This window comes from Capsicum annuum, unplaced genomic scaffold (assembly GCF_002878395.1).
Source record: "Capsicum annuum cultivar UCD-10X-F1 unplaced genomic scaffold, UCD10Xv1.1 ctg3198, whole genome shotgun sequence".
Classification (NCBI taxonomy): Eukaryota; Viridiplantae; Streptophyta; class Magnoliopsida; order Solanales; family Solanaceae; genus Capsicum; species Capsicum annuum.
The window spans coordinates 484,302-501,566 of record NW_025838654.1 but is presented as its reverse complement, the minus strand read 5'-3'; the positions used below and the strand labels follow the sequence as shown (position 1 = coordinate 501,566).

The following is a 17,265-nucleotide window of genomic DNA, read 5'->3' as shown; positions in this document are numbered from 1 at the left end:
TGTGGTTCAAAGTATCCCTCTTTATATTCTTTCAGCAGTTGTCCCACCTAAAAGTATTTTTAAAGAGTTGGAAATTATATTCACAAAATTCTTTGGGGAGAATTAGGAGTTTGGAAGGAATAAACATTTGGTCAAATAAAATAAGTTGTCACTACCCAAACAGGAAGGAGGGTTAGGATTTAGGACCCTAATAGATGTGGCTCAGGCTATTCATGCTAAACTATGGTGGAGGTTCAGAACTCAGAATAAATTGTGGTCAAATTTTATGTAGAATACATATTGTAATAAATAGATACCTACAGTGATACAATGGAGGGGGAGGGGTTCCAAAATATGGAAGGCCATGCTTGAAAACAAAGATAAAATTGAGAAATTCATATAGTGGGAGCCAAGAGGTGGAACATCTACTATGTGGTTTGATAATTGTACTAATACTGGTCCTTTATTCAAACAACTGTCTCAGTTTCAAACTTGTTATCCATTGTATAATATATCTAATTTCCTATATAAAGAGGGGTGGAATTATGATTCTATGAATGATGATGTGTCAGGTCACATAGTGGAACATGTCAAAAAATACATGTATTTTGTATGTTATGAAAACAAGATAGATAAACCATGTTCGACTATGAACAGCAATGCCAAGGTTTTTACAAGAAGTGCCTGGAATTTACTAAGGTATAGGGAGGAGGAGAAGGAAGATATGAGAGCAATATGGGATACAGGGTTACCTTTTAAATTCTATCTCTTAGCATGGAGAATTTTGAAAGGTTTTATTCTATTTGGTGCTTTAATGCATAGCTAAAATTATGAGAATCCTGAAAATTATGTTTGCTATGTTAGACCTATAAAAAAACAATCTCACACCTCTTTCTTAGAGGTGAAACTGTTGTAAAGGTATGGTATTATTATTGTGCAGGTGTAGCGTTGGCAGACCAAAGATTAAGTTTGAAACAAACTATCACAATGTGGAGAAATAATAATGATATTTACAGGGAAATAGTTGTGTATAATGTTGTGCCAACTATTTTTTATGGTTCTTTATGGAAAAGAAGAAATACTATTAGACATGGTGGATCTTATCATGAAAGGAACTTATTTTGGTAGATTAATGAAATTATTGTGAGATTTATAAAGCTCAGATTCAATGTTGTTATTGCAGGAAGAGATTGGGTCAGGATAATGAATGAATTATAATCAGTTTGGATATCTAGATCTTTTAAGATCATTAAATGGAGTCCTCTTGAGATTGACTGTCTAAAACGGAACACATATAATGCATCAAAATAAAATCCTGTTCCTAGTTCCATTGACTTTTATATAAGGGATAAACATTGTAATTTAGTAGTAGCTCAAGGCAATAGAATCAATGACACCACAAGTTTGGAGACATAAGCACTGGCTATCAAGAAGTGTCTAAAGTATAGCAACATGAATTTTATAAATCAACTTATATTGAAAATTACTATTGAATCATGGTTCAGATTCTTATTTCACAGTGAGAGGTCCCATGGAGGGTGACAATGGTGGTTAAATCCACCAATGAATTGATGGAAATTATGTTAGTTAGAGTGATACATTCCCTCGGGGAAGGTAACACTCTAGCTGACTTTCTTACTAACCTAGTGTTTACTTGTGTAGGTGATTTTCAATACAGAAATGTAAAGCAATTGCCAAGAAAGGGAAGATCTATTTTTGCACTAGACAAAGCCTGTATTCCAAATATCAGAAGAAATGAGAAGAAGGATAAAAATCACTAGCATTTTCAAAAAGTTGCAATTCTAGGTTATAATCAATAGGTTGGAAGTAACAAAGGCAGGATCATAATTCAAAAAAATGCAAGTAAGTCACAATCAATAATTAGAGGAATGACGAACCTAATATCAGTGGCTATCATACTTCAGTTGGGAAGATACTATAGTTGAAAAACCAAGTGAAATCTGGAACCAAAGGAAAATCTGAGGTGTAACTAGATTACAAAATATATAAATCAGGGATTGACTGTGAAAATCATAAAACCTACTAGTGGAAATGAATTTATTTGAATGCAACACCTACATCTAGTGAGTTTTTGGGATGTCGAAGTTTAATGCATTTAAACAGTGAGTAAATCAGATCTGATCAGACAATCCCTAGATATATATAGCAATAATCTATAACAATGAACAATATAATATACCTTATCTTCCTTGAATCTAATCGATAGTAAGATAGTGGTATTAGCTTCTATTGAAGCTCAACCCGTTAACTAAAGATTAAATGAGAGGGAGATTAAGGACTTAGCTTCAACAAAAAAGGAAGATGATGGTGGGAATGCTATGGTCAAGAAGCGGCATCTGACATTGCTTTGAAGTCGAGGAAGTGAAAGAGATGCTAATGACTCTAATGAATTGGTGGTGCTAGTTTCCTAAAATTGACCTACTGATTAGCGTATGTCTGATATTTTACTTATTTTGTTGGATCTGGGTCAGTTCAATATTGGGCCTGACCTATCTTTTTAATGGATTTGGACTTTTTAATTATAAAATGAGCTTTAGCCTGATTTTACTTTTAAAAAATCCATGTTAATACTATTGCAATTTTATGTCATTTTTATGCATGATAAAGACGTTAATGAAAAACTCTATCTTAATATTTGTATAAGAATTTTTACTCTTATGATATTTATGTAAACCATATCTATCCATTTCAATATCATTGTGAAATTTTTGTGTCAATCTATTTTTGCTCCCCTACAAGTGTCACTATCTACATATTTCTGTCAAAAAATAGTTATAAATAGTGGAAGTAAATAATCAGAATCATTTGCATGTAATATAGACAACACATAATTATAGATTTTAATCAAACATAAAATCAATAATTATCTCTTAAAGCGTAAGCACAAATCGAATCAAACCTTTAAATATGAGCAAGAACTATCCGCGCAATCATCTTTCAGATTTATGGTCTTCTGCTGTGTGACCTGAATATTGTTGGAATAAATAAAATTCATACTAGCACATTTCTCCTGGAAGAATGCGGGAAAACCCATTGCCTTCTTGATGGAATAAGACCACCTTATATAGACACAAGTTTCAAATTTTTTAAATCCTTTCGCAAACCTATAAGGTCTTTATTTTTCATCAAAAAAAAAATTATTTAATTTCTAATTATTCTGTCACAGCAAGAACCACAAATTTAATTAGCGAGGCTTTTAATTATGGTATTAATTCGTGAAATGAATGAATTAAACTAACATAATAAATTATAGATTATTCCACTAAGAATCCATAATTTCACTACTCGGTATAATTTTAAAATTATTCATAAATCTTATTTAACTCCTCATGTTAAGATTACAAACATCAATCAATTAAATTAAATTTCTGACTATTTAACTCACTGATTAATTTAATCCTTTCTTCATACGCTTAACTTAATTTATGTGACAGATACAAAATCCACCAACAATGTTTTCACATGAAAACTTATAAGCAACCATAAAAGGATATCATAAATCTTGAGGCTGAGACATGGATTCTATCAACTAATCATTATTTCACAAATGTCATTTGTCATCATCCAACCTATCAGGAATATTTTAACCTATGAAATAGTTTCACCCTTTGATAGATCAAGAAAACAAACATATGACATTGATCATAATAATTATATCAAGATTAAGAGTATAAGTACATTTAATAATCTAAAAAAATGATTTATAAATATTTAAAAATATAAACAATCTTCTCTAATTAGTCCTTTCAATACACACAAAGTGTACTAGCACAAGAATTTGGAATACAACCATTCCCAAAATCAAGATTAGATTATATTTAATCTTGTGCTATAATTATCAAGATGTTTGCCCAACTTCATCTTTGATTGTGAACATAGTATTTATACTTAAAAGAACCGATGATTTAATCTTTCGTGTATAAGCTAAACTCTATACACAAAATCATTTATTAGATAAGTAAATGGACACATAATCGAATATATGATCTCTTTAATTCTTTACTAAAGTTAAATAAATAATTTTTCTATGATAAATATTATATCCAAACACATGATTAACAGTATATATCCCAATAATTTCAACAGTCTCTGTGTTGAATCTTTATGGTATTTTTTGTTCTCTAGGGATTTCTTAGTGTGTATTTGATGAAAAGTTGCAAATGATATGATCTCTCTAAAGTTTAAGTTTTAAATCTTCTCATTATTTGTTGTTTAGTGTATGTCTTTTCCTTTTTTCGTGATGCAAAGGATTTGGTTCAAATTCCTACATTAAATTAGTTGTCTATAACTCTTATTCCTTCAGGCGTTGGAGTTGCACTTTTTCCCCATTTTGACTTTAGCAAATTACTTAAGTATTATTATGGGTAGGCGAATGGTCAATAACATTTTGATGCCTTCAATTTCTCCCAGATGCTTAGTGTTTGTTTTACATTTATGATGAGATTATTATTAGGTGTAGTTAGTTTATAATTACCTCTTGGTACTATTCATATGCCTAACAGATCATTTTTAATTTAGTAGTTAAATAGGATAATTAATGCATATTAATGTCAATTCAGAATGGTGTTACCAAGCTTCATATACCATATTTAGCTGGAAAGGAACCAGAGACTTTCTCAAAGGAAACCAAGGAAATGTGATAGAGTACAACAGTTGATAACTCAAGATGTTCATACTCAAAGTGATCTCATACCAGGATTGCAGGGCATCTTAGAAGATTAAACCATTATCCATGAATTATTTTTACTACAATTTACATATATACACAAACTAAAGTTAACTTATTACAATAAATACCAATTTGGTAAAGTATTTACATAAATCCCAAACTAATTACATAAATTCCTTTTATTTTTACTTTCTCTTTCATAAACCTTATACATCTAAAACACTATATTTTCTTCCATTGTTTTCTCCCCATCAGCTCCCATTACACACCCGATATTTTCTCCATATTTGAAAACCCTTTTTTACGGCAAAAATCAAGTAACCTATACTTGGAGGTTACCAATTAGTAAGTTTTGAAGTTTTAATTGATTTTCATAATTCATTTCTTCTTTTTTTTCAACTTTACCAATTTAAGATTTTTTTTATTTTTTCTCTAGATGTATGTTCATTTATATGAGATTATTGTATTTTGCAAGTATATTCAAGTTTTGTAGTTTGATTTTTTTGTTTTTCTTCATATACTGCAAGTTAGATTTTTTATTTTATTGGTTTGTAGTTGCTTCTGGTTAATCGATATATTGTAAAATTGGTAATGGATTCTCATCCTAGCTTTAGTTTAGGACTTAGTCAGTTATATTCTCAAAAACAAGATATTCCTGTTGGTTTTATTCCTGGTACATTTGATTATGAAGAATCCAATTTCGCAGAGAATCGTTCAAAGCATCGAAACGACCCGGCAACAATAAAGAAATTGAAGGAAGCGGTCAGTTCTAGATAAAAGAAGTCAGGTTCAAAAGCTCCATGCAAGATGAAGTTTGATGATTTCGGTCGACCACGTCTTTCGAAGGTATTGATTATACATCATACTTTACTTACTTTGGAACACTAATGTATAATATACTAGAACACATTAATTATTTTGATACACTAATGTATAATATAAGTATTCTGGTATATATTTTCATATTTTATACATTGCAAGTTCTTATTACATATAAGAGGCATTTTATCTTTTTTGTGGTATTATACAATTTGAAAGTATTCATATTGTATAAGGTATCATTATACAGTCTGTCAAGCTTATATGCCATATAAAGGTGGTTAAGGTGAAATTGTTTAATCCTACATTATACATTGCTTTCTTTTCGAATACTTATGTATAATATTATTATTCAGATATATATTTCTTTATGTTATACATTTCATGTTCTTATTATACATAAGATGCATTTATGTTTTATGTGGTATTATACATGTAGAAAGTCTTAATAATGTATAAGGTATCATTATACAGTCTGACAAGCTTATATGTTATACATGTTTTAGGGTGAAAACGTGTAGTAGGTAACATTATACATTACTGCATTTTATTATTTAAATGTATAAGTCTCCGTCAAACATGTGTAACTGTTGTGTAATTATTCTATTATTTTATTTTTTTCAAGGCATGAAATACCGTATTGACAAAGTCCTGGATCACCCATTGCATATCGGTAGCTTATGCAACCGTGCTTTTGGTGAAGAAATAAGGACATATTTTGGAGAAGATGTTTTAGGGGCATTTAGAAATATGATATTTGGGATTTTTCTCGACTTGCCTCAGTGCAACTGGATAGGGCAGGTTTTAAAATGTATTCTTATGCTAGAAATCCAGTAGGATATTAAGGATGAGATTCATGTGTGAGTGCAGGGGAAGATCCTAAGATTTATGATGCTTGAATTTGTCATTATCATCGATCTTAAATGCACCAGTGATATTGATGAGTATATGTATACTTCATTGGCAAAATCTGCTTTGCTGTCGAAGTATTTTCTTGACTCTGGAGGTGGAATAATTAGGTCAAAACTGATAACATGTGTGAAGATGGGAAACTTCGCTAACTCTGAAGATGCTCTGAACCTGGAGATATTATTCTTTGTCCATACATTCTTGTTCTCTCAGCATCGCGAAGCACCCATCAATTTAACTCACTTCTAGATGGTCGAAGATGGTTGGTACAGACACTTTCCATGGAGAAAGATTACATTTAAAAAGTTGATGAACTTTTGGTGGCAGGATTTCAGAGTCAAAAAATAGTTATATTATTGGATGGAATGCCACACGTTCTAAATGTTTGGATGTTTGAGTGTTGCTATGAGGTAGGTAAAAAAACTGTATTGCGACGAAGAAACATTATCCTAAAAATACTCAACTGGTCTGTGGAGTGTACCAGGCCTAAATATGAATCTTTTATATCTGGCATGTTCAGTAAGGTGATTGTATAACTTGTTACTTGTTTTCATTTTCAAGTCAGTTTATTGATGCGCTAATATTTCATTTTGAAATTAATTTTTTTCAGTATTCTTACAAGAATTTACAACCTACAAGCAAAGAAGTTCGTACTTTAGATTTGTCTTTCTCCAAAGATTTTGAGATATTCAATCCAATATCTGCTGCTTCCACATTTGTTGCTCCAACATTGAAATGGTTTGTCAATGATGATCAACCGTGCATTGTCACTGTCGCTGAAGACTTTGATGATTTTAGCACTAGACCTACGTGGGAATTTCTAAGAAAAACTGGTTTAGCTTCACCTTTATCACCTGAACAAGCATCAAAGAGAAGAAAGAAAGATATGTTTCAGGAAGTTAATCAAGGAATGATGGATGGAGAGAAATCTACGCGTGCTCCTTCAGTACGTCATGTGTCTGGTATGTTTTCTGAAAATCAAGAGGAATCAATAGATAAAAGAGAAATTGGTATGTCTAAATTTGATCATCGCCATCAAGGAAAAATTGGTGTGTCTCCTGAGCATGAACAACTCAAGTTTGTTCCTTCAGCTTCCACAACGCCGGAAGGAACTTCTAAGTCTACTTTAGATATGGAGTACATAAAGACTTACGTCAACACATATGTAAGTTAACTTTCTTATTCACAATTTTTCTTTTTGAAAAGCATGACTTATTTCTAACATTTTATTTTTTCGTACGTTATAAGATTGATAACCAGATTGTTGAGCTGAAAACACTAATCTCCAATATACCTATTGAAGTCGTTAAAGCTTTGAAGAAAGAAAAAATAAAGAATCACCGATATAAAATATTATTTCATTTAATTGTCTATTATTTTGATTAAATTCTCATACATTCGTATTATTCATGCTATATAGGAGGAGAAAATTATTGATCAACAACAAGATCCAGAAGAAGGATCGAAAAAATATGACAGTCCATATAAGGAGGATTTGCCGGTACTTTCTGTCAATTATGTTGGTGAGTTACTATAAATCTGTATAACTCCCATATCTAAACTTTTTTTTGTTTGTTTTTTATATAGCGTGAAGATGAAGACAAGGGACCAGTCATTAAAATCAGAAATGATGAACCATCAGTACTTCAACCTTTGGAAACAGAGTTCCAAGAATGTGTATACACGCATACTAAATGTCTAACAACAACTGACGTTCAAAGAGAACAGAAGGTATATTGAATTAATATTATATATGCATATATTAGTTATATAATAATATTTCCGAATCACCTTTGATATATATAAATGTTATGTTTTTTCAAATGGATTTTGATGTGTATGATTGACATTATACATATATATGCTATGTATAAATATAATTATACATTCACACACATGCCTAACAGATATCAAATTGTTATCACTGATATAAAACTGTTTTTCCTTCACCATTGTATTACTTTGATTAAATATTCATACATGCACATTGTTATTTTATATAGGATGAGAATATGGTTGATAAAGAAGAAGGTCGAGTTGAAGGATCGAAAAACACGTACAGTATTGATATGGAAGATTTATCGGTATATTTTTGTCACTCATGTTGTTTTGTTACTCCAAATCTGTATATATAAATGTACCACATGTTATTTTTAGGAAAAGGGTCATAACGTTCTCCACTGAATAGCAATATGTTATAACACTTTCATTGGGGTTGTGACAGTATCATTATACATTCATTTGAATGTATAATAATATGTAATAGATTATTAATAATGTTATTTATAATTGGTTATATAAAAAAATTTCTCAAACACCTTAGAAATCTAAAATTGTTATGTTTTAACAATTGTGTTTTGATTTCTGATATTGATCTTATACATATATAGAATATGTATATATAGATTTATACATTCATATACAAGCCTTACAGATAACTATTTCAAATCACTGATACAAATTTTTTCTTTCATTCAACTTTGTCGTACTTTGATTAAATGTTAAGACCTGTTGATTGTTATTTAATATAGGATGAGCATATGATCGATAAAGAAGAACGTCATAATGAAGAATTGAAATGAAACATTTGCCGGTATTTTTTTGTCACTTATGTTATTTTATTACTCCAAAACTATCTACATAAACGTACCAGCTATTATTGTTTAAAAAGGATCATAATGTTCTCAGCTAAATATCAAAATTTTTGTATCTTTATTCTACCGTGATTTTTGTGTTTGTCGTTAACTCGTATTCTGCACTAGTAATATTGTTTTTTGTGAATATTAGGTGATGATGACTTTGTGAAAGGATATGAACTCATTGTACTCAAGTATGGTGGATCATATATAATGTCCAATGTAATACTAGCTTAATTGGGGCTATTACAGATTCATTATACATTCATTTGAATGTATAATAATATGTTATAAATTACTAATAACAGTATACATTCATTGTAATGCCTTATATATAATAATTTAAAATCACTGGTATACATTTTGTTCATTCAACTATGTGTTACTTTGATAAAGTATTCAACTATGCTAATTGTTATTTAATATAGGATAAGCATATGACCGATAATAAAGAAGGTAGTGGTGAAGAATTAAAAATACAACACAGTCTTGACATGGAAAATTTGCTGGTATTTTTTTGTCACTCTTCTTAATTTTTTGCTCCAAATCTATCTACATAAACGTACCAGCTGTTTAGGCATAATTAAATTTATACATTCATGAGTTTGTTTTACACATAACACATTCATATGTTTGCCAGTAGGATGATTTCGGTGGCACAATAACGGAGTTTGTTCAAGACATTATAGATGCATCATTATTTGGTTTGTCAACACCTTCAACTACAAAGACCTTGGATGTTGGTATACCAAATATAGTAACCGAAAGCCAGTGGACGAGTCACAATAGTCAGGTTTCACTTGATTTCCTGGATGCTCAAGTTAGGGAGCATGAAGCCACAAAAGCACCTGTAAAAAGGGACCGAAAGAAGTCGAGAATTTTCAGGTCACCATACACCACAAAATTTGGTTCTAGCTCTAAGGATGAGGGCAATTACGATACCAAAGAGAAGCATATGTATGCTTTTGATGGTTGTACCATTTACCAAAAATTTCCTAACCAATTGATCCTCGATTACTCTCAGTGGCTTAAAGTAGGATTACTTAAATATCATGCTGGAAAGTAAGTAATTTTGAAAATTTTTTTTATTTTTTAGAATACAACTCCAGCATAAATTTTTGTGAAGTTTAATCCTTCTTAATTTTGCAAGAAACAAACGAACAATCACTATCTTAAAAATGCTCCAGGATTAGGTTATCCTCAGTTGGACTTTGTCGTTGCACAGGCACAGTCAAAGAATTGATTCTGCTTGATGTCACAACGCAAAACTTGCTGGAATGATGAGGTAAATTAAACTAAATTAGTTCCATATCATAAAGGTGGTTACTGTTGAAAACTTTACTATGATGCCATATACTTGTAACTATTTCAAGCTTGTGTTACTTTTAGAATCTTCTATAAAAACTAACATCATATATTTGAAAATGACATATAATTATAAAGTGTTATCTGAAGTACTATTACTGAAATTTAGAAACATGAATAACTGTTAGTATTATGTAGCATATTGTATCAAGTAGAACTAATACAATCAATGTTTGTTTCATACATTACTAGCTATGTATAATAAATTTTCATACATGCAGCTCTTTTATTATTATATATCCAACATGAATGAAAATCCTATGTATAATACCATGTACCACTTGTTATTATTAGAAACTAAACACTAACACGATATTATGCATGTTTTAAATGATAGAAAAATGTATTTATTATTACAACATGCACTACAATATTACATCATACACAGCAAATTTTGTATAATTACATATCATACATGTAGTGTCAATAATTCATACATTAATGTGATTGTCCAATACATAATAATAACTAAAGAATATGTTGTTTACTTTCAGTGTTTTACATTTTTTACCATTTTTAACATGTATCACTTAGATGTGATATTCTACCAATTGAGAAAGAAATTGAAGCTGCAGCAGTGTGATACTTATAGATATATAACAATCAGCTGCTTCTTCAAAACATATATCGATAAGACATATAGTCGATATTATTCAGTGGTTCAAACAGATCAAATATCCACGCAAGAAGACCATGCAGAATCTTTTGTTGTGGCTAAGAATGAAGAAGTTATTACAAATATAATTAATGGATTATGTATTTATGCAGGATTACCATGGCATATGGTTGATGAGGTATATGTTCCTGTTAACTGTGGCAAAGAATTTCACTAGGTATTGGTTATAATTATGTTGAAGAAAAGAGAGATACGTGTGTATGACTCATTACCAAGTAAAAGGAAAAGTGAACCACCAAATGAAATACAAAAGTTAGCAGTGATGCTCCTTACTTATTTGTCAGAAAGTGGTTTCTTTTAAAAGAAAGAGCGAACTGACTGTCAACACTGGAAGCGTACAAAGGGAAGCTTGCTCAGCAAACTGGTCATATCAGTCACAATGCATTCGATGTTGAATGAGTTCAAAACATTCCACAACAAGCGTCTGATAGTTTGTAAGTGACTTTTGTTTATTTCTTTTAAACATGTATAATCATGGTATAATTATTGAACGTACTATTCCTTCATTTTATTGTCAAATCAGAGACTGCGGGGTCTTTATGGCTGCATACACAGAAATATTAAGTGAAGGGAAGCAAGTGCATTCATGTGATTTTGATGATGGAAGTCAACGTGCACAGTATGCTTCATTGCTATGGCATTACGGAGTGACAAAGGCAGAGAAAGGCTACACAAGTGATAATGATGATCCTCCTCGGCCAAGGAATAGTTATCTCCAATGACCTGATGAAAGTACAATTGTTACTTTAGAGTAGCACTTTTTTTTATAACATTCTAAGTATTTTTTAAGTAGTTGATGTTAAACAGTTACATACATTATTGTTTTTTGGATGTTGGAATTAATTTACATTTTATGGATGTCCTTTTTGGTCTTATACATATTCATCAATTGAAGAACTGTTTTGCATTTATAATTTCATACATACAACCTAACATATAATCCATACTCATATACATAACACACAATGGAAAGGCTACTTAAATTTTACACAAATTTAGTTACATGAATTTGTCATTTCTTATGTTGTTTATTAAGAAATTGGTACAACCGGTCAGTTAACAATCACTGATTTTACCTTAACATCATACATGTTATTAAAGTAGAATAGTATACCATACATCAATTGTATAAGAAATGTTATTGGGTAACTGTGTAAAACGCAGTATGTTACAACAACTATTTACTGTAATAGTTCACAAATTACATAGTATATACACACATATTACTACGTTATAATTATAAGTTATAAAGTAACAAAATAAGATCTTTTAAAAGTGTATTAAGTGGTTATGAAAATGTCGTACATTGATTAATAACTAAACATCAAATAACAATTAAAAATATCAATAAAAGTTCTTCCAGCATATCAACAAAAACTAATTAAAATGATTATTCAATTACAACCAAACTAAGTATAAGCATTTAGAATAACAAATTATCTTCTTCATGATTCCTTTGAAAAGTAATCGCACTTCCTACGGTTGTGGCCTGCATGCTTGCATTTATCGCAATGGTTTGAACTTGCAGTAAGTGATTCACTAGATTTCAAATGCCTTCTTTTCTTTGGCCTACCTAGAGGTCTTTTGTATTTAGGTGGCAGAACTTCTTCGTCATCAACAAATTGTGGAATATTCCAATCCTTCATGTCTAGCATAGTAACTATTGGGAGTTCGTACGTCTTGACAATGGTGTTTGGCCTGTACAATTCTGAGCAGTAACAACCATACTCTTTTACATCAATATTTTTACTCTTTAAAATGACAATTACGTGTGCACATGGTATTTCATCAATTTGATACTGGCCACAGTTGCACGTACCACGATCAATATCAATAATGTACTTCCTTCATGATTCATATACATAGTACAGATAACTACCAATTGCCTTAACCTATTAGAAACGAATTATTTAATACAGATAATAACATATAAATTTATAATGAATAAAAAAGATATTTAATTATATAATTATTCTAATACTTACCATCATCCGCAAATCTTTAATCCTATTATCAGTCAGAATTTCTTGAAATCTTCTCCCGAGTGTTGTGTTTATATAAGATGCAATTTCATTGTTCTTACAATTCCATGCAGCAAATAAAATTCTAACTTCTTCAAGGAAACCTAAAATAGGAAGTTCTCTATCCTCTACCAAGCAACCATTAATACATTTGGCTATATTAGAAGTTCATCATTCTACCTCTATTAACAGGGGAGTGACATCGAGACCATTTTTCATAACCAGCTTCTTCCAGATATTCCTTAACCCTGGGATCAACCTTACCAACCTTTGTCATAATGTAATCAAAATCTTCTTTTCTATAAGCTTTAGCCATTGAATAATAAAGGTCACTAAGTCTATCTTTGCTTTTTCTAAAATATTTACAAGCATTTTACCATAAATGTCAAATACAAGATAGATGGGGGACATTAGGATAAACAATCAGACCTTTTATGATACTCTCATTTTGATTCGATACAACACACATATTGTCCCGTTCCCCAAATGCTTCCCTAAATTGATGAAAAAATGAAGTCCAAGAATTGTCATTCTCCGAATCTACAACACTGTAAGCTAATGAAAGAATACATCCTAAAGAAAAATAAAAAACAAAATAAAATATTATGTGTAGGTCAATAACATATGTACTACATTGAACAGGTCTCTGATGATTTTATAATTATGTATTACATAACATCATATATTTGTCACACGTTCATGACTTAATTGAAAACAACAAAAATATTTAACATCATACATATTTATTAAGTATAACACTACATTGTACCTTATAAACATACCATTAAGGAATTATACATTTAATGTTTAGTAAATGTATAAGCCATTAAACGTGTTATTAATAAGAAAATATGAGTATTTATAATATTATACATACACCCTAACGTATAATCCATACTCATACACATAAAACACAATGGAAAGACTACTTAAATTTTCACAAATTTTGTTTCATGAATGTTCTATTTCTTATGTTGTTTAATCAAAAAATGGAACACCCTAAATAAAAAAAATAAAAATAATGTGTAGGTTAATAATATATGCATTGATTTTGCAAGTCCATATTTTATTATACATACAAGAGCAATGAATATCAGTTCTAATAAATACAAAATGTACAAAGAAAATAGAAAAAAAATTGAAAATATTGTATAATATCTGCACCATCAAGAGTGTTTGCCGATACAAATGTTCCTTTGTATGGACCGCTTAAATAAGCACCATCTATAACTACAAAAGGTCGGTAAAATTCGAAGCCCCTTATCATGGGATGTAAGGCAATAAACAAGTATTTAAACTTGTTATCTAATGCCTTACTCATCCAAATGTATGATCCTGAATAAACCTAGGCATCGCAATTGCCTTCTCTTTTTCCCGACAAGCCATCATGTAGTTAATATCGACACCGTAAAAAGCCTTCATCTCTTCAATTATGTTTGCGGGTGTGTGTATTCTCTTGTAATTAATTAATTTTGGTGCTATAAATTCACTGACAAAAGTTGTTGTCGCAACCAAATTATTCAGTACTCTTTCAGTCAGACTGCATGTATATTCCGAATCAAATCTTTTTATCACAAAGATTTCAAAATGATTCATAGAAGACGCCTTGAGGACCCATTTGTAGTCTTTGTTACCATAGTATAGTACATAGTTGCATACAATTTAAACATGTTGTCAATGTATTAATATACTTATAAAATTAATAATTTAATTAAAAATACTAAAATTGCCCAGTTATAATTTTATTCTACATTTGTTCGAATGTATAATGATATATTATACATTGTTAATGAAACAACTATTAAAAAACACAACCTTCGACAACACAGCAACTCCTTCAAAACAAATATTACAAAACAAAACATCCATTAAAACATCAACAAATAAATATAATTATTTTGTTCATACCTTTATTTGTCAGATCATTTAGAAAAGGTGTTGAAGCCATTCGATATAGCATATTTTTCCATAACTGATGTCAGAGTTTGTTTATCCTTATAAAGCTAGTTAACCTTTATTTCAGTGTTCTTGCAATCAGTAATGAAATTTTTTACTTTAAATTCTGGAACGTATAGTGAATACTAATTTTGCATTTCAACAGTCGTTAAAGCTATAGAATCTTCACTACCTTCACTACGCAGTACTGCACCAGTTTCACTATCAAACTCGATATTCTTATTCGATTTGTCGAAAGTTGATATACACAGCGGAAAATTAACAAGCCCCGTAAATTATTTCTTTAACTCAATGTAAACCTTTACTCCATTTTCATTCCGTATGATAATTGGAAAAGAATTACCATCAACGACGTATTTAACTTAAATTTTTTTTTAACATCGTCAATATTCAATTCCATCATGATCGTCGCAATCAATTTCAGAAAGTTAACACTTTCATAAACAATAATGCATCACTTTTGTATGATTTATAACTGATTTTCGAATCCCAAACACCGGAATGACGCAACAATATGGGGATGTTCATCTTATTTTTTCCAGAAATCAAGAAAGAAGACGATTTTTTCCTCAAGAACGTATATCAACAGTGATGAATATTAACAGCAATGTTTAAGAATTTTTTTTAAAATTTATATTTCAGTTACTATATAACTAATACACTACTTAATTATAGGTATTTACTATCGTAATTTAAGGATTTGGAAGATTTTTTTCTGATTGATCTTTCCTTAATTGTAGGCAAAACAGTTTTATCATACATCCCACTAATGTATAACAAACCTACGAATGTATAAGTATATTTTGTAAAATGAGGAGAGAGAAAACCTAAAGGGATTTTCTGTAAATACTTTCATATTACACGAGATTTCTATGATTTATACTTATTTTTATGCCTAATGTCTGACAGCTTATTTCCCAAGTAGTCAGTTAGTAATGCTGCAAAGTTGCTTGTGGTTTATTTCTTAGTTGATTAGCACTAGTGGGGCCATAAGCCCAGGTCCTGTATTGGCTTTGTACCTATCTTTTGGGAAAAGGATACAATTTGGACCATTTAAAAATAATTAGCCCATTTTGGGTTATTGGATATAGAGTGACTAGTCAGTCATTTTAATTTCACTAAATGGTCCTATCCTATTTTTGGTCATTTTGGCTCAGGTAGTTCAGATACATTTTATATGTCATACCGATACAATTCATATATTGTACTTATACAATTCGCAAAAAAATAGAGCAGCGAATTTATGAATGAAAGTTGTATTATTGTTATATAGAATTTCCATCTTTTAAAATATGATGTACATAGAATGTGTATCATTTGTTGTATAAAATATGTATATATAAAATATGCATATAGCAATTGTATATTTATAGTATAGAATATATATCTGTCTAAAATATATATTGAAATTGTATCTTCTATAAGTTGCTAGCAAATAGCTAAAGATAGAATTAAAATTCAATGGCCATTTTCGTGTTAATAGTTTCAGCCGAAGTTCTATTTGTGTCATTTCCCCATATTTTTTCTGCTAACAGAAAACCAGTTGCATAAAAATGTTTGATTATTCATTGTCTTTACTATGTTATGATGCAGTATAGTGTTACATGTATCTTGATCTATTAACTTCATCTCATTTGCATTTTGTTAGAGCAATGGTAAAAATAACCGATATTAAGGAATCTAATGGAAGAATGGAATCTGAAAAAGCGTTATGACATGGTTTTTGCTATTTCAAATTATTTAAACTAGTTTACATACCCGTGCGATGCGCGGATAATATTAAAGTATTATTTTTAATAGTTTCGTATAGGAATATCTTGTTAAACTTAAAAAACAGTTCAACTATTTTCAATGAAATTCCTCTCCTTCTCCCCTCCCCCTTCTATAAACCTCAAACTCTAACCAAATCTTAAGTAAAAATAATCATATAATTAAGAAAAACTTTTTATCTTTCAATTTTTTCTTAATTATACTACTCACAATTTAAAAATATTAGATTGTTAAATTTCTCTCTCAACTCCCCCCCCCCCCCCCCCTCCACATCCACCTCTAATTAAATTTGTATAATTAAAAAACAATCAAGTAATTATGAAAAAAAAATTCATATTTTTGTTATTACATTCTTCATAATTTAAAAATATTATATTGTTAATATTGATTTTATTATTTTTAAGTTTTTATTCTATTGTTTACTTCTTTTCAGTTTAAAATTTA

General features: G+C 30.0%; 2 protein-coding genes across 2 annotated transcripts; one reads left to right on the top strand and one right to left on the bottom strand.

The window, feature by feature from the left end:
- The first annotated feature begins 5,260 nt into the window (after window positions 1-5,260).
- LOC107851977 lies at window positions 5,261-11,796 on the top strand. The gene is made up of 10 exons (XM_047402996.1): window positions 5,261-5,431; window positions 6,359-6,494; window positions 6,725-6,807; window positions 7,008-7,562; window positions 7,818-7,898; window positions 7,985-8,128; window positions 8,401-8,481; window positions 9,462-9,542; window positions 9,677-10,095; window positions 11,598-11,796. The coding sequence occupies exons 1-10, from the start codon at window positions 5,261-5,263 to the stop codon at window positions 11,794-11,796; spliced, it is 1,950 nt and encodes a 649-aa protein (XP_047258952.1).
- Window positions 11,797-12,519: 723 nt separating this feature from the next.
- On the bottom strand, window positions 12,520-13,411 carry LOC107851978. The gene is made up of 2 exons (XM_047402995.1): window positions 13,305-13,411; window positions 12,520-12,919 (listed from the first exon to the last, which is right to left on the bottom strand). Exons 1-2 carry the CDS (start codon window positions 13,409-13,411, stop codon window positions 12,520-12,522), a joined length of 507 nt encoding a protein of 168 aa, XP_047258951.1.
- Between the last annotated feature and the right edge of the window lie 3,854 nt (window positions 13,412-17,265).